An 18,978-nucleotide genomic window follows, 5' to 3' on the forward strand; every position below is an offset into this window, starting at 1 on the left:
GAATACAGCACACTGATGAGTCTTCACTTTTTATCCAGTTTGCATCTTTTGATGGGGGCGTTTTGGCTGTTTACATTCAATTTTAATACTGTTAGGTTTGAATTTGATCCTGCCATTTTGTTACTGGCTGGTTTTCTTACCTGTTTGTTGACTCAATTTCTTCATTGCATTTTTGGTCTTTGCCATTTGGTGTGCTTTTGCAGTAGCTGGTACTTGTTTCTTTCAATGTTTAGTGTTTTGTTCAGGAGCTCTTGTAAGGCAGGTCTAATGGCAACGAAATCTCTCAGTAATTGCTTGTCTGTAAAGGATTTTATTTCTCCTTCACCTAGGAAGCTTAGTTTGGCTGGATATGAGATTCTGGGTTGAAAGTTCTTTTCTTTAAGGATGTTGAACATTGGTCCCCACTCTCTTCTGTCTTGTAGGGGTTTCTGCCGAGAGATTCACTGTGAGTCTCATGGGCTTCCCTTTGTGGTTGACATGACCTTTCTCTCTTGCTGCCCTTAGCATTTTTTCTCTTCATTTCAACCCTGGTGAATCTGACGATTATGTGCGTTGGGGTTACTCTTCTTGAGGAATATTTTTGTGGAGTTCTCTGTATTTCTTGGATTTGAATGTTGGACTGCCTTGCTAGGCTGGGGAAGTTCTCCTGGATAATGTCCTGGAGCGTGTTTTCCAGCTTGGATTCATTCTCCCTATCATGTTTAGGTACACTGATGAAGCATGGATTAGGTCTTTTCACATAATCCCATATTTCTTGGAGGCTTTCTTCATTTGTTTTTACTCTCTTTTTCTCTTGTCTTGCCTTCTCTTTTTATTTCATTGAATCGATCTTCAATCTCTGATATCCTTTCTTCTGCTTGATCAGTTTGGCCATTAAAACTTGTGTTTCCTTCACATAGTTCTCGTGCTGTTTTTCAACTCCATCAAGTTGTTTATGTTCTTCTCTAAGCTGGTTATTCTAGTTAGCATTTCATCTAACCTTTTTCCAAAGGTTTTTAGTTTCATTGCATTGGGTTAGACCATGTTCCTTTAGCTCAGAAACGTTTGTTATTACCCACCTTTTGAAGCCTGTTTCTGTCACTTCATTGCACTGTTTCTCAGTCATGTTGTGTTCCTGTGTGGATGAGGCGTTGTGATCCGTTGAAGGAAAAGAGGTGTTCTGGTCTTTGATGTTTTCATCTTTTTTGCACTGTTTTTTCCCCATCTTAGTGGATTTACTTGCCTCTGATCTCAGGGAGCTGCTTGATGAGGTCACTTGTCTGTCTTGCGAGACACTGCAAGGTTTCCAGGGACTCCTTGAGGTTACTAGGTAGGCTTCCTTTGTGTTTTTTGTTTGCACTAGGAGGTTAGGCCCGCCTCTTCCACTGACCTTGAGGCGTTGCTGGGTGATCAGGAACACTGTCCCATTGCTATGTAGGCTTCGTGTGTTTTTTGTTAAAACATGAAGCCTAGTCCCACCTCTTTAACGATGGGTTGCGCCTTTCCTCCAGGGAGCTGGATCAGGCAGTGTTCAGCTCAGACTGAAGCACTGGCTGAGTAACCCGCTAGAGTTAGTGCCTCAGCCCTCTGGGGTTTGTGGGAGAGGGTCGGCACCCACCCAGCCCCACCATCCGTCTCCCCACTTTCAGCTCCCTCTCTCTCTGGGCAGGGGGAAGGGGCAGTAGTTCGGTCCACAGGCTCTCCCAGCCGGCTTATGGGCTTACGCGTTTGCTTAGATCTGTGCGACAGTCTGGGACACCGTCTTGTGTTATTATTCAACTCTGTGCTTGTAATTCCAGGCGCAAAGATCCCCTGTTCTGTGTATTGCTGAGGCCTTGGGGGAAGCGCTATATCTGGACCAGGGTGCTGGAGGGGGAGCCTCTGAGTCACTGGTCAGATGCACTTTCTGGGTGAAGCAGCACCCCACCCCACCTTGGTCTGCTCTGACTGGGCTTTGCTCGCTGTTGAACCAGACCTGTTGAAATGCACCTGGTACCTGGTTGGAGCTAGGAGATCTCTGATTTCTGCGTCTCTCACTCCCTGGGTGTTGTGCACCAGAGTTGTGTCTATTGGGCCACCTTGTTCCCTCCCCCACACCTCTACTTTTAAACCTTGTCCGTATTAATTTTTAAAAAATATGTAATTAATCATCCCAGGTAGCTGTAACTACAGAGCTAAATTTTCTGCTCCACAGATACTTCACCTTCTTTGTCTAGATCAGATCTGGTCTTCAGTTCCTATCCTAATACCTTTTGAAACATAGCCTCTGTCTCTTATCCAAATAGTAATAGAGGCTTAAGCATTAGAAGTTGAAATCAGTAGAGGCAACTTTCCACCGATCTTTAAAACATTCTAGCTGTTGTCTAATTAAAGAGAAGACGAGGGATTTAAAAACAACAAAAACCATTATCTCTGGAGCCTCCGGTCCTTATTCTCCACATAGGTCCTTTTTCTTTGTCACCCACAAAAGAACCTTACTATTCCTGTCCTAAAACATACTTCTTTCTTTTCTCTAACTTTTGCTAGTCTCTTCCTACTCTAGAGTATAATCCTAGTTCTTATCCTTTACAAACAGATGAACACAACTAAGAAAAAACATGAAAGTTGTGTTTAAGTAGTTGTCAGTTTTGTATGCGTACAGTAGCACTCTGTATATTGATGACTCTTAAAGGCCATTTTTATCTTACTGGGAAATAGTGTGAGAGCAGCAGCAAAAGGTGTAGAATGATCAGTGAATAGAATGAGGAGACTACTGGAAACCACCTGCAGGAATTCTACTAAAGTGAGCAACAAATAAGGATGGTTCCTGTGAGAAAGATACTGGTAAATGACCGGAACTTTGAAATGGTAGGAGATAGAGAAGTACAGAGATTCTTAATCTTCATTAATTGCTCCTGAAAGTGAAATTATATTTGAGAGTAAAACAAGTTAAATAGAAAGTAATTGAATTTAGTTCAGGGACCATAGAGGGTTAGCCATTATCTAATTAGCAGATTTTTATTGCTGTTTATTATTTCATGGTAGGGAGGTACCACAGTCACTTTAACACTTTTGCTTTGTCTCCTGGAGCAAGAAAAGTCCCTTCTTGGTGTCCAGATTTAACTCTCTGGTCTGTGGGTGTGAAAAACTGATGAAGACCTAATCAGCTAGGGCTACCCTATGAAGATTACAGATGGAGTACTGTGCATCATTCTTAGTGGCCCTGTTTAATTTAACCTAGAACCAAGTTTATCAAGTTGAGTTACCAAGTTTACTCATTAGTTAAAACTAACTAGAGTACTCCTCTAGTTATTTTTCCAAGGTAGAATATCATCATTCTTGTCAATTTCCATCTTTTTTCTTTCCTTTCTGCTTTAACCCAGTGATTATAATGTAAAGATGATAGAATCTCTGGAAAGAAGAGGTAAACATGTCTTCTGTTTGCAGTTTGGTGTTTTTAATTGTGCAGTATGCTAATAAACAAGTTTCTAAAATTTAAATCTGTAGAAATTGTTAATGATTTTTACTTTGTATTTTTCGATATCTCAGCCAACTGTAAATGTTTGTTTAACTGGTGATTTTTTTTCAATTTTTTTGTTGTGCCTTCTTCAGCCTCTCCACAAAGGAGTGTGGATCACAGAAGTACTTCAGCTCCCTCTGCCCCTGTAGGCTTGGCACCAGTTGTCAACGGAGAATCCAGTAGCCTCACATCATCTGTTCCTTATCCTGCTGCTTCTCTAGTCTCTCAGAATGAGAGTGAAAATGAAGGCCATCTCAATCCAACTGAAAAACTCCAGTAAAACATTTTTTTACAATCATTGTTTTCATAGATTAAAATAATAGGGACAAATTCTGTTTTTTTCCTTTGTGTTGAAAATTCTGGCAAAACGGGATTTATTGAATACTGTAAACATTCTTAAGTGATAGGTAAAAGAGGCATGTGTGTGTTTTGTGTGTGCATACAGTTGTCTAAGACGATGTTTTAACACAAGTAATTTCTGTGAACTGCTGTTATCTTTTTGTTTTTCAAATCACAGATCAAAAATAAGACTACAGTTAGAATATTTCTGTATTCAGATCATTTAGAGACCAGCCTGTAGAATCAGCCCTGAGGTTGTATCACACAAGGCTACGTCACCACCTACAAATAACTTAGCTTTACTAAGTCTGTATTTCCTCATCTGCAAAATAGGAATAATATATCTGTTCATAAATATGTTTTCATTAAAAAATGTTGGTATTGCTCTTGGCCCTTAGTATGAACTCAGCAAACTTAATTGTTATTTTTGGTAAACATAATATACACTCTTTAGATCTGATGGGCACACAAATCAAGAACCTTCTATACATGCTCAGTAATGTCTGTATACCTGATTTGCCTGAGAGGTAGTATTTGAGTAGTACTTCATACTTTTGATACCAGAGAAACCTAGAAATATTTTTGACATCAAGTTTTCTGCTGTTAACATTTATACCTGCTTAAAATGAACAATTAAATTGAATTTGGTTTTCTTATGCTTTTCTTCCTGACACAGCATTAAAAAATAAGATGGTGAGATTTCGAGTAAGCCGTACTTGGCTTTAAACTCATTATTTTACAGTCATACCCCCTGGATAGTTCACTAATGGGATATTTCAGTAGGTCTAAATTTTGTTTGTGTTAGCTGCTATTACATGAAAATAATGTCTGCATTATTTTGCTAAAACGGGTGTAAATCTTATACTTTTTGTTTATCAGGAAGTTAAATGAAGTTCGAAAGAGATTAAATGAACTGAGAGAGTTAGTTCACTATTATGAACAAACATCAGACATGATGACAGATGCCGTGAATGAAAACAGGAAAGATGAGGAAACTGAGTCAGAATATGATTCTGAGCATGAAAATTCTGAGCCTGTTACTAACATTCGGTAAGAACTCTTTTTTTGGTGGTTTTCCCAGCATATTCTGACGTAATACTTTTAATATGGGAACAAAAATACTTCATTAGAGCATTCATTGTTAGCCTGTTATATAAACTTTTTTCTTGCAAATCTATTTTGGTCAGTGTAATCATCTTTGCCCTGTGAAGATAAATGATTAGGGAGGTATGGAGTAAAATAGTTCAGTAAATTTGTGTTTGTTAGATCGAATTCAGTTAAATCATGAGATGTGTCTAACTTAGCATTTTCCTGTCTCTTAGTTTTTAGATGTAATTTTCATTTTTTCTTTCTAGGTTTCCCAATAGCGCATATGCAGAAGTTACTGAAAAGCAGGAGTCGATTATTCAATTTGAATTTAAATGGCATAGTCAACAGTGTTCTTAGTTTGGAGTATTTTATTAGCAGTTCTAAAATTTTGATTACCATCTCTTTTTTGTGTGTGCCTTAAATAACTTGAGGCTGTTTTCTTCTAGGAATCCACAAGTAGCTTCCACCTGGAATGAAGTTAATAGTAATAGTAATGCACAATGTGTTTCTAATAATAGAGATGGGAGAGCAGTTAATTCTAATTGTGAAATTAACAACAGATCTGCTGCCAACATAAGGGCTCTAAATGTGCCTCCTTTAGGTATGACTGCATTTACAGATAATTTTGCGGGTTTTCGTTCATATGTGCTCTTAAGTTTATTTTAAAAATTACCGATTTTAATTATACGTGTTTTCGGCAGATTGTCGTTATAATAGAGAAGGGGAAGAGGAGATTCATGTTGCACAAGGTGAAGATGATGAGGAAGAGGAGGAAGAAGCAGAAGAGGAGGGAGTCAGTGGAGCTTCATTATCCAGTCACAGGAGCAGTCTGGTTGATGAGCATCCAGAAGATGCTGAGTTTGAACAGAAGATCAATAGACTTATGGCTGCAAAACAGAAACTTAGACAGTTACAAGATCTTGTTGCTATGGTACAGGTAAATATTGCTTGGTCTTTTAAAAACCTATTTGTGAAATAGTACAGTCTTAAATAAAATTTATGTATGATAATTACTTTGGTATAATTATACTTGTACGCATTATGTGAAGTTTAAGTTTTAAGCACTTTACGTGCTGTACGTCAGGTCACCAACCTTTTTAAATTACGAGCAAATTGGTTGTATAGTTGACTGGTCATACAGTCTCTGTCACAACTTCACAATACAAAAGCAGCCATACATAAATGAGAAAGATTATTTGCCAGTAAGTTTTCTTTTATTATAAGTAATATAGCTGTTTTTATTTACAAAAACAGAAGAGAACATGTTTTGTTGTTTTGCTAATAACTCTGACCTTATGTAGAACTTGCAGCATCTCAATGAGGTAGATATTAAATAGATTGAAGAGGTCTTAATTGACAAAGTTTATATGACTGTCCCAGCCAGCATTCAGACTTCCTGATACCAGAGCCTGAGATCTTAAACCACTTTATGTAAAAGAAAAACCATATGTTATTGTATTCAGTAAGGTTAAAGGTTAATCATAAATGTTTAAAAAGCAATTTGTACATTTTTTGTGTTGACAGTTACACAATTAACTGTAATTGTATAAATATACAATTGTATATTCTTACAGTTGTAAAAATGTAAAAATATACAATTATAGTTATGTAACTGTTAACACAAAATACAAGCTTATAATTGTATAAATACACTGTAATATAGTTAACTACATAACTATTAACACATTTATAAAGGTGTGTATATACATGAATCATATAAAATGGTTTTTGTGAATGAAGGACTAAAGTTTTACCAACAGTTTCTTTTGAAATGCTTTGTACTTTGAATTACTCAAGTAAAAGGTGAATGTGCGCTCTCAGTTCAAAAAAACTACATATTATTTATTTGGGACAGGATCTTGCTCTGTCACCCAGGCTGGAGTGCAGTGGCATGATTTTGGCTCACTGAAACCTCCATCTCCTGGGTTCAAGTGATTTTTCTGCCTCAGCCTCCCGAGTAGCTGGGATTACAAGCATACACCACCACACCCGGCTAATTTTTCTATTTTTAATACAGATGGGATTTCACCATGTTGGCCAGGCTGCTCTTGAACACCTGGCTTCAGGCAGTCCACCCACCTTGGCTTCCCAAAGTGCTCAGATTACAGGCAAACAAAGGATATATTACTAGTAAACTCCCTCTTCACCTCAAGTAATAATCCCATTCTTCTTTACCGAAGTCACTAGACCTTCTCTGTGCATTTATGTACAACACTATGAACTTATTTTAAAAAAAATACATGAAGTTTTGTGGTATGTATCTTTGTTTTTACAAACTGTATAATACACTAAGTATTATTTTATAACTTTCCTTTTTTCCTCACTCCACAGTGTCTAGAACTTTTCATGTCACTATATATGGTTCTATATAATTAGAAGTAATTCTGAAACACATGGATAGGATAATTATAAAATATAAATAATACTGCACATATATATATAAAACACATATAGTTATTTTTAGCTGCAGTATAGTTTTCTGTAGTGTCGGTGGACCTTAATTTAGTTAATGTATAATAGCATTTGGTTAATATATACTTGTTTTCAATCTTTCACTATTTAAGAGTGAATTGGTTATATAGTTTGGTCTTTCTGGTCATACAGTGTCTGTTACAACTTGACAATGCAAAAGCAGCCATACGTAATAAATACATAAATAAGAATAATTGTTTTCCAGTATAGTTTTATTATAAGCTGTATAGCTGTTTTTATTTATGAAATGCACTAAAGAACATACTTGCAGAAGCTTCTATGCATTTGTTTGTTAAGAAAGATATGGAGGAGGAGAATATATCAGAATTTGTGTACATTTTAATTTTAAAAGACACAACTTAATTGGTCTCTAGAACAACTATTTTCTAGGGAGCAGTTTTCTATATGTATTTTTTATATGTAATTTGTATTTCTATATGCATTTTTGGTATGTATTCATATTTTTATGTATATTTTAAGCAGTGGTATATTTTTATATTTTATATTTTAAGAAAATATATATATTTTTTATTTTAAGCAGCATTTCCATTTTTACTGGCCTGAAATTATATAATAAAATTTAGAGCCACCATAAGTTATCCAAGGAAAATTATGTATAGAGTTTAAAGAGTCACTGTATGTTGATACACTGTAGCTTATTAACCATATTGGAACTGGCCTTTTCCAAATTTTCCCAATTATAAGAAGAGTTGTTGAGGTGAGATAATTATAGTTAACTACATAAGTATTAGCACATTTATAAAGGTGTGTATCCAAATACAGACTTGTAAACAAATGTATGTTGAACACGTGTAAACATACATACAAACATGCTTTCTTTGCTGCTTTAATTTTTTAATGTAAATTTTACAGACTAGTAGTATTTACTAAGGTGTGAATTGGATAATCTCTTTAGGTAACAGGATTGTTTTAATGTAATGATGCTATTTTAGGATGATGATGCAGCACATGGAGTTATCTCTGCCAATACATCAAATTTGGATGATTTCTACCCAGCAGAAGAAGACACCAAGCAAAACGCAAATAACACTAGAGGAAATGCCAATAAAACACAGAAGGATGCTGGAGTAAATGAAAAGGCAAGGTATGTTAAGCTTTCGGTCTTCATTTAATATAATAAAAATTTATTATCTGTTACGGAGTAGGTACTCAGTTAAGTACTGTGTTATGTTGTGCTTAATGCTTCATCAGATTTTATTGGAGTCCATAACTATAATGTCAATTTAATTGTAGAGAGAAATTTTATGAGGCTAAACTACAGCAGCAACAGAGAGAGCTAAAACAATTGCAAGAAGAAAGAAAGAAACTGATTGACATTCAGGAGAAAATTCAAGCACTGCAAACGGCATGCCCTGACTTACAGGTAATTATGAAATTTATTTCTCTTTGTCTGAAAAAAGATGTTTAGGAACTGATATCAACTGAAAATACTCTTTTTCTAGTATTAAGGTGACAGAATCATATCTGTTAATTCGGTGATTAATGGAGTGGATAAACTAATGAAGAGTTGGGGATATACATTTACAGTGTAAAAGAGAGCACATAGGAATTTGCTCTGATTATTTTTCTTCTTACTGGGCTGGCTGGCCATAGAATCAGAACATGAATACTCGTAACTATTTATTATATTAAAATATTCTGGTTTGACTTTTGCAATTATGGACCAGAATTTCCATCTTTTGCTGGCCTGAAATTACATAATAAACACTGAAGCCACCATAAGTTATCTAAGGAAAATAATTGTATGTAAAGAGTCACTGTATATACTTTTGCTTATTAGTTAGTACCTTATACATGGGTCTTGAGATTGAACAGAAAATAAAACATCTTTGATGATATCAGTTAGTCACATAATAATATGGGAAGGGGATAATTTCTTCTGATATTTTCCCAGAGTTTATTGGCGAGCTTTATCTTCAGTTAGGTTGTGTTTTCAAAGAAAGGAAAACACCTCAAATGTGTTTATCTTCTAGACCCTTGCCTTTCCTACTTTATCCTTTTTTTCTCCTTATATCCTGTCTAAATAATATCCTGTCTAAATAATGTCTAGAGAAATACGTGGGAAAGTTGGGTTGAGTATTCAAAATTTTCCATTGTGTTTTATCCCTGTTGTTTCTGTTGTTCCTGAGGGCTACTGTTTGTCAACCTCAGCTTGTGTTTTCATCCTTGTTTTCTTATTTAAAGTTATCTTTGGATGATGATGGCAATTGGGGTCTGCTAATGACACATTAAATATGGCACTAGAGCCCTACAGAAGAAATAAAGTAACTGCTTTTATGAAATTAATGTAATTGCTTTAATTCCTCATAACTTTTTTTGTACATTCTTTTTTAGCTGTCAGCTGCTAGTGTGGGTAATTGTCCCACTAAGAAATATATGCCAGCTGTTACTTCAACCCCAGCTATAAATCAACACGAGACCAGTACAATCAAATCTGTTTTTGAGCCTGAAGATTCTTCGATAGTAGATAATGAGGTATTGTAGATTGTACTGTATTATTCCTGAGTTAAGTCTTTTTTTTTTCTTCAATAAAGTACATCTTAAGAAAGCAAACTGAATATCCTTGAAACATGTTTTGTGCCTTTTTAGTAGACACAAAAATCTAGTAAATACGGGTTATAATCTGTAGATAATTTAGTAGATTATAATGTAAAAAAGACAATTGTCAGATTTTAAATTTTCTTCTAAAAAGTTATTTTCAAAATATTTACGTTCTTAATATTTGGCAGAAATATATAAGAGGGTAGTTACAGCAAATAGTAATCATTTCAGTTAGAAAGAACTATTCTTTGACATTTTATTTATATGTACTTTGTAGAAAATATAATTTTTTCCAAATAATTTCTGAAGTATATTTGGGTTCTACTTGTTTCTATTAAGAATTAATGGTTGCCTGATTTTTTTCTTATTCATAACTAAATTATCATTTTAACCTTCATGGACATCTTAGTGTGAAAAGGAGAGAATGAAAATAGAAAGCTTTGTTGATAGTGCCAGTATTATTAGCCTGTTACTCTTTAAGGCTACAGCAAATCCAAATATTTACTCACTTCTGGTTTTTTTTTTTTTTTAAATAGTTGTGGTCAGAAATGAGAAGACATGAAATGTTGAGGGAAGAGCTGCGACAGAGAAGAAAGCAGCTTCAAGCTCTGATGGCTGAACATCAGAGGAGGCAAGGTCTGGCTGAAACTGCATCTCCAGTGGCTGTGTCATTAAGAAGTGATGGATCTGAGAACCTATGTACTCCTCAGCAAAGTAGAACGGATAAGTAAGGGAGCTGCATAAATCACCTTTCTAAAAACGTCACCTGCCGAAGACTGCCCTTTAGGCTAGGCAGCCACATTTCTCTTCTACAACACAGCATAAATTTGCTCTTTCAGTGAGGCTACAGTTTAACTACCACCTTTGTGACTCAGTTTAACTGAATCCAGCCACTTTCTGTTCTGACTTCTTGTAGCATCAGCTTTCTCTTTTGTCTTAAATTACCATGGCATTTCATCAAATGGTGATACAGATTTTCTTATGTGTATAAGCCTTATTTTCTTATTTAAGTTTTAAGTTTATAAAAAAGAAAATGCTTGATATTTTGTAGTGTTTTTCTGTCACGTTGGAAAGAAGCACTTTTTTATACTTAAATTGAGTTATCTGCTGAATATAAGGTTACTAAGGATCTTAAAACATTTTATTATAATAACAAATTTAATTTTTAGGATTTCAGTTTAAAATGTTCATGTTTAGAATATTTCTAAAGTGTTGGTCATCTGTAAGATCAGTGAATTACTTAGCTATATAGTAATATCCAGATCTAAAATTTTGAAATCCAGATTTGTTTATGACCTTTCCTTTTGATATCCTCAGATGGTATTTCTGGAATTTTGCACCAAGCCCTACTCTTTCTTCTCAGATGAATTTCTATTCCTTGGAGTCCCAATATGCATTTTATTGATCAGACTATATCTACAATATTTTACTCTGTACTGGGTACTACACGTCTCTTGTTTCACAGAGTTCTTCAGACAGTTTTGATGAGTATCTTGTTTCAGAGCCATTGGTCTTGAGTTTTGTTTTCTAGTATGGCAGCCACTAGATATAGGTGGTAATTTAAACTTAAATAAAAAATTTATTTTTTTAGTCTTACTAGCTACATTTTAAGTGCTCAGTAGCTGTGTGTACCTAGCATCTAATGTGTTGAATAACACAGATGTAGATTATTACCATAATTATAGAAAGTTCTGTTAAACAGCACTGATCTTAAAAACTGTCACTCAAGGAAAAATTAAAAGTAGGTTAGTTTTAGAAAATAGTCCCAGGGGATATGATGATTATTTAAATTTATTTGAAGAATTGTTTTGTGGAAGGCAAACTAAACATATTATACATAACAGTAATAAGGAGAGTACTACCCATAGCATAGTTACTGTGCTTAAGTGAAATTTTATATACAGGCATGTATATTTATGTTTGAAACAACGTCTGGCACATAGTATGTAGCTTATCTCCAGAATGACACATGTTTTATGTCTCTTACTAGAACAATGGCAACTTGGGGAGGATCTACACAATGTGCACTAGATGAAGAAGGAGATGAAGACGGTTACCTTTCTGAAGGAATTGTTCGGACAGATGAAGAGGAGGAAGAAGAGCAAGATGCCAGTTCTAATGATAACTTTTCTGTATATCCTTCTAACAGTATGAATCATAACTCCTACAATGGAAAGGAAACTAAAAATAGGTTAGTTTCAGTATTTTAATTTTGTGCTTAATTTTAAGAGGTTTACGTCTTTTTAACCTAAAGCAAGCACTTCTGCAATTCTCCAAGTCAACTGAGTGTCCTGTTGTTCAATTGAGAGTTAATGCAGACCCCACAAGTTAAAGGGCTCTGTTTGGTAAGACTGCTCTTATTTCAGACTTCAAGTGCTTAGTTCCCAGGTTACCCACACTTCTATCCAATGTGGCTCGAAATTTGGGAGTTCCTACAGTAAATCCTTTGGATTTATTTGCTAGAACAACTCACAAAATACAGGAAAACACTTGTGTTTACCTGTTGCTTACAAAGGATTCTGAACAGCCAAATGGAAGAGGTGCGTTAAGTCAAGGTATGGGTTGGTGAGGTGTGCAGAGCTTCCATGTTTTCTCTGTGTGCCCCGCCCTCTCCAGCACTTTGTTGTGTTCATTGACCCAGAAGCTGCTTGAACCTGTTTAAGAGTTTTTAGGAAATTTCATTGCTTAGGCGTAATTAATGGAATTGCTGGCTGCTGGTGACTGGTCCAGTTAGCATAAATCCAGGTCTGGTTGAAAGCGGCTTGTTATGCATAACAAAAGACTGTCACTCGGAAGACCCCAAGGGTTTTAGGAACTCTTGTGTTAGGAACCAGGGACAAAGAACAGATAGATAATTTATTACACTAGAAGAATGTTGTTGCAGTAGATCCATCTAAACTGGATCAATCTGCACTCCTGCTTTTGAGAATTAAGCAAAAATAACAAATTGTAGATAGTGAAAAAAGCCTGTTAACAAATATATTTGTTATTACACTGTTAGTAACAGTGAAAATTTTTTCGAATAAATGATGGTAAAGTAGATAAAGTAGTTCCCCTTGATGAAATGCTAAGTGGTTGAACTTAAAGCATGAAGAATGGAAAAGTACTTGTGACATAATAACTACTTTTATTTTGCAGATTAATTATATGGATTCTTTTGTGTAAAAACTTAAATGAAAAAGTGGAAAGTAATGAAAACTGATAATTGTACAAAACTAAAGATCTGAACTTTCTCCCCTCTCTATATTTTTTAATACTTTATATGTTCTTTGAATTTAAAAGTGAACATTGCCCCATAGCCAGAGTATCAGAGTTTATTGCTGTATTTTAAAGACCAAATTGTTATGTATGATGACTTAATGCTTTCAATCTTGTGTTAGGTGGAAGAACAATTGCCCTTTTTCAGCAGATGAAAATTATCGTACTTTAGCCAAGACAAGGCAACAGAATATCAGCATGCAACGGCAAGAAAACCTTCGTTGGGTGTCAGAGCTCTCTTATGTAGAAGAGAAAGAACAATGGCAAGAACAAATCAATCAGCTAAAGAAACAGCTTGATTTTAGTGTAAATATTTGTCAGACTTTGATGCAAGACCAGCAGGTAAAATTTGCTATGAAATACATTTGGCTTCTATTTTTATAACTTTTGAAGCAATACAACTTTTTCTCAAGTCATCAGTAACTTAACAGAAACTTTCTTTCAATAGACTCTGTCTTGTCTGCTACAAACTCTTCTCACGGGTCCTTACAGTGTTATGCCCAGCAATGTTGCATCTCCTCAAGTACACTTGATAATGCATCAGTTGAACCAGTGCTATACTCAGCTAACATGGCAACAGAATAATGTTCAGAGGTAATCTGTTTCTTAGAAGTATTGAGACTGTAGAATAGCTAACATTGAGCAAAGGTTTTACTGTTAGCTTCTGGGAGAAAAGAGCAAGAACCAAATTGCATATTTGGACATTATCTATCTCTTGAGAATTTTATAAGTGGTGGTTTGCCTAATGTTCTTTTTTAATACCTTGGATTTCTGTTTTTATAAATTTATGTTACTAAATTTTACATTTACTTGGTGAATTTTATGGTGTGTAAATTGTACCACAGTGAAGCCATAAACAAAACAATGAGTTTCTTACAGTTACACTGACTGTTGGACAGAAGTACTAAGCTCAGTTCTTGTTAAAGAGGCAAAGTTACTGAATTAAACCTATAAAGCAAGCAAATATTTGCTGTAGTATCAGAACAGTTTGCATGCTTTTGAATCATTTTTTACATATATTCTTTCTGAATGTACTTTATATGTATGGTGATATAACTGATTTTTAGATTATTTACTTAAATTTTTGTAGGTTGAAACAAATGCTAAATGAACTTATGCACCAACAAAATCAGCATCCAGAAAAACCTGGAAGCAAGGAAAGAGGCAGTAGTGCATCGCACCCTCCTTCCAGTTTATTTTGTCCTTTCAGCTTTCCAGCACAGCCTGTAAATCTCTTCACTATACCTGGATTTGCTAACTTTTCATCATTTGCACCAGGTAGGTGACTTATCCTAAAGAGAAAATAAAGTGTTTGAGAACATAATTTGTCTATTGCATAGATGTTTTAACATTTTCTTTTGGAATGGGGTAGGAAATTTTTGCAAAGAAAGTTACAAAGTCTTTTCTACATTGTTTCTTTTTTCTTTTTTCTTTTTTTTTTTTTTTTGAGATGGTGTTTCATTCTTAAGCCCAGGCTGGAGTGTAATGTCACCATCTTGGCTCACCACAACCTCTGCCTCCCAGGTTCAAGTGATTCTCCTGTCTCAGCCTTCCAAGTAGCTGGGATTACAGGTATGCGCCGCCATGCCTGGCTAATATTCTATTTTTTTAGTAGAGACGTTTCACCATGTTGGTCAGGCTGGTCTTGAACTCCTGACCTCTGGTGATCCGCCCACCTCAGCTCCCAGAGTGGCAATTACAGGCATGAGCCTCTGTGCCCAGCCTGCATTGTTTTTTTCTAAACCAAACTTTAGTAATAGGGTTGCTAATGAAATTTAGTGAACTACTTAGGAATGATTGCTTCAATTTATTTGTTTTTTAAGAGGAGAGAGAATTAACCTGTTCAGTAGCTGCTGTATACCAGGTACTGTATACACACTGGGAGAGTATAGATGAATAAGACAGTGCTCTTCGGGAGGAGTATCATGTCTTCTTAGGGAGATACTGATAGACTAAAGGTGAGCACATTTAGCTTAGGCTTTTCTTTGGATGTTTTTTTCCTGCACTCATTATGTACCAGACACTATGTAAGTTACTGGGATCCAAAGATGAGTAGCACTGATCCTTTTAAGGAATTCAGGGTGTAGTGAGGATGCTATTAATGAATGCTTAGAGTGCAGTGCCATGGGTGCCATAACAGGGGTGCAAATGCTGGGGAGTGTCAGTAAATCAGTCCCCCCTGCAAAAAAAAGATGATATTTAAGCTCAAAAATGAATAGAATTTGTTTCCAGAGAAGTTAGAAATGAAAGGGCTTTCTAATCAGTAGACCCACTTAGTATAAAGCAATGAAATATTATATCACTCAGGGAATTTAGAGATATTTAAGGGTGGCTAGTATTTGGGGGAAGAGTAATTGATGTGGCTGAAGAGTGGCGGAGGCATTTGGTGATGTGCAAAGAAGCTCAGGTTTTATATTGCAGACAGGAAGGGGCCGTTGAAGGACTTAGAGCAAGGGATAACCTGAAATTTATCTTTTACAAAGATTACACTGGTAAAAGTGTTTAGAAGTTGGAGGAAAGGACTGGAGGATCTAGCTGGTGAATAGAAGGCTGTCATAGTAGTATCATCAAAAGAATGATAGCCTGACCTTAGGCCTTATCAGTAGGGGTCAAGAAAATCCATTTTCAGGACAGTATGGCATAAAAAATTTAACAGGCTTTTTAGTTCTTGAGCATCAGTTAATATTGGCAGCAAATGTTAGTAGTAAGAAATTGCAAATGCTCTTCCTTTTTACTAAAAGATACTTAGTACCCATACCAACTCTATGTGAAGGCCTTTATATTCTTCATAAACAGTTCAATTTTTGTGAAACCTTCCCAATCTCTAATTCCCCATGTTGTTAGTAGCCTCTTGTAAATACCTCTGATACATAACACTATTTGATATTTATATTCCACTTTCCCAGTGAAAATAGTAGAAACAACATAAGCTTATGAGCCATACAGACCCGAGATCTAACCAGCTTTTTCATTTATTAGACATTTGATCTCTAGCCCTATTTTCTCACTGGTAAAATGAATAAAATATCTGTTTTATAACATTTTAAGTATTAAACCAAATAACATGTAAAGTGCCTGCAGTAGAGTGTGGCACCCAGTAATAGTTTAGTAAATGTCAGATACTAGTATTTCTAACTTTTAGCTCTTAAGGGAGTGGGGATTATTAGTTGTCTTTGACCGGTGCCTAAAACATAGTGGGCTGGGTAAATAGTGATTGGATAAATCAGAGTTAGCTTTTTTTTTTTTTAATTCAGCAATTTTTTGTTTTGGTGGATTTGAATGGACATTTAATTAAAACTTTTAATTTTATTTTAAGGCTAAAAACGTTTCTTTATTTTTCTCTTACTACTTTACTGATTAGGTATGAATTTCAGCCCTTTATTTCCTTCTAATTTCGGAGATTTTTCTCAGAATATCTCTACACCTAGTGAACAGCAGCAACCCTTAGCACAGAATTCTTCAGGAAAAACGGAATATATGGCTTTTCCAAAACCTTTTGAAAGCAGTTCCTCTATTGGAGCAGAAAAACCAAGGTACCTGATTGTAAATATAATCTGTTATTGCTTAAACATTCACTTTTGTGATTACATCTAACTATATGTAATTTGAAAACACAACTATGAAGTATGTTTCTGATTATTTGGCTTGATAATGTTGGAAATATGAAACTTTGACATATGACTAGATGACATACTGGATTCTTGCTGGTAACCCTGGTACACAAAAAGTTCAGTTTGGAAGGATGTGGCATAACTCATAGGATCTCTGATTTGATACCTGTCTTTAAGGTTAAACCAGTTTGCTGTTCACTGATTTAGGACTAGAAACTATTATTAACTGCTAGAAGATAGTTGTTAAATGATGGTCCCTTTTTTTGATTCCTAGCCCTTGATTAGAATCACTTCCTAAAACCTATTCAGATATAATGTTGAGTACTTTTAGGTTATAAAAACAACTTTTGCCTCATAAGTTTTGAGGATGCAGGGTATTAACCATAGGATTTCTTTTTCCTCATTGTTTCTTACAATTATTATTTTTAATGCTATAATCTTCTGAAACACAATTTTTGACTCAATGTGAAAGATTGGCTCAGTTGAGCTTAATCTGTCAGGTGTGTCTCCATTGTCTTTCCTCCTCCTTAAAAATATCTATAATTCACATTATAGTTCTCTTAGCTATGTGGTTAGGAATGTCTCAGGGTCTTATATTAACATTTTCACACTGCTAAGTCAGGAACTGGGATTATTTTTTTTTTTTACTTGATTAACCAATAACTCTGAGAATTAAAACTTTGTATTCATCACTAGAAATCCTATGATTAATATCCCTTACTTTGCTGACTCCTTTTTTTTAAGTTGTTCTGGTTTTTCCTGTTCAATCTCATGTTGCTTTATAAAAATATTCTATTGTCAGAAGTCTAACACAGTGTTAGTGCACAGGTGCCATTCAGAAATGATGGTTGGATGAATATCCATCACAAGCACTAAGCATTTATTCAAAGCTTCAGTGAATAGGCCTTCCTACCAGAATGAAGTAGGCCTTCCTACTTCATTATTTTCCATGTTTTATATATAATTGATAGTAAAAAATTACTCTGATTTTAAATGAGGTATTTGTGTCATTTTTAGGATGGATCTGAATGTCTAATATTATTTTAGATATTTGGCCTACTTCAGATTAGACCTCATTTCCCCAAATCCTCAAGTGTTGTAATCTCATGGAATTAAATGACTAGAGATAAGAAGTCAGATAAAATCCTATAGTCTTACTCAGGGGTCAGCAAACTTTTCCTGTAAAAGTCTAGGTAGTATTTTAGTCCTTGCTGGTCCATAGTGTTTATCATAGCCATTCCTCTGTGACAGTTTTACACAAAAGCAACCACAGACTACTGTTATGTTAACATGAGTATTGCCGTGTTCTCCAATACCACTTTTTTATGGTCACTGAAATTTTTTTTCATATAATTTTCATTTGTCACAAACTTTTTAAATTTTCTCTTCCAACTAAGAATATAAAAGCCATTCTTAGCTCTTAGGCCATACAAAAACAGGCAGCAGGCTAAATTTGGCTTTTAAGTTATAGGTTTCTAACCCTTGTATTGAGTTAAATCCTATAGGTCACTGTCTCCTAGACTATTCTTAGGAGCAGTCTTGTTCCTGCTAAGTTTTGTGACAAAGTTTTGGACTTCTTGCTCACTCTCAAGAGATTATAAAGCACATTGGTAAATTAAAAGTTCTGAGATATTTTACAGACCTGTTTAACTTTGTTTTATGTGTTTTCTCCCCACCGTAGATGACTAATAAGTACCTATTAATAGATGCTAGTGTTCAGCAGATAAAATTTGGGAAATGACGTAGACTAATAGAACTATGGACTTGAGCGGAGAAATAAATTACTTGTTGAGTGATCAATTGTTTTCACCAAATTCTCATTCTACTTGAACTGCTTTAGGTGAACACAAATACATGGATGTTCCCAAGCCTTCTCCTATAGCTCTTTCTGAGCTGTTCTTCCAGCTTTTGTTCTTCTGTATCCCATCCGTCCTTGATTTTTCTTTTTGTTGTTGTTTTCTAGGGACAGAGTCTCACTTTGTTACCCAGGCAGGAGTCCAGTTGGCATGATCATAGCTGGCTGCCTTTTTGCATTCCTGGGCTCAAGGGATCCTCCTGCTTCAGTCTTCCGGGTAGCTAGGACTGGAGGCATGTGCCACTGTGCCTGGCTTATTTTAAAAATTTTTTGTTGTGATGGGGTTTTGCCATGTTGCCCAGGCTGGTCTTGAA

The 18,978-nt window shown here is 35.3% G+C and overlaps 1 protein-coding gene across 25 annotated transcripts in view; it reads left to right on the forward strand.

Moving 5' to 3' along the window:
* PCM1 (pericentriolar material 1) overlaps positions 1-18,978 on the forward strand; it is a 124,651-nt gene that overhangs the window by 53,524 nt on the left and 52,149 nt on the right. For all 25 annotated transcript variants that reach the window (XM_074383997.1, XM_074383979.1, XM_074383980.1 and 22 more), the window contains 13 exons: positions 3,571-3,754; positions 4,697-4,867; positions 5,353-5,507; positions 5,608-5,843; positions 8,332-8,483; positions 8,633-8,762; positions 9,734-9,874; positions 10,477-10,667; positions 11,931-12,131; positions 13,321-13,540; positions 13,647-13,792; positions 14,289-14,476; positions 16,560-16,731. In XM_074383997.1, coding sequence (XP_074240098.1) covers positions 3,571-3,754; positions 4,697-4,867; positions 5,353-5,507; positions 5,608-5,843; positions 8,332-8,483; positions 8,633-8,762; positions 9,734-9,874; positions 10,477-10,667; positions 11,931-12,131; positions 13,321-13,540; positions 13,647-13,792; positions 14,289-14,476; positions 16,560-16,731 — 2,287 coding nt within the window. The remainder of the gene's footprint in view (positions 1-3,570; positions 3,755-4,696; positions 4,868-5,352; positions 5,508-5,607; positions 5,844-8,331; positions 8,484-8,632; positions 8,763-9,733; positions 9,875-10,476; positions 10,668-11,930; positions 12,132-13,320; positions 13,541-13,646; positions 13,793-14,288; positions 14,477-16,559; positions 16,732-18,978) is intronic.

Source organism: Saimiri boliviensis, chromosome 13 (assembly GCF_048565385.1).
Source record: "Saimiri boliviensis isolate mSaiBol1 chromosome 13, mSaiBol1.pri, whole genome shotgun sequence".
NCBI lineage: Eukaryota > Metazoa > Chordata > Mammalia > Primates > Cebidae > Saimiri > Saimiri boliviensis.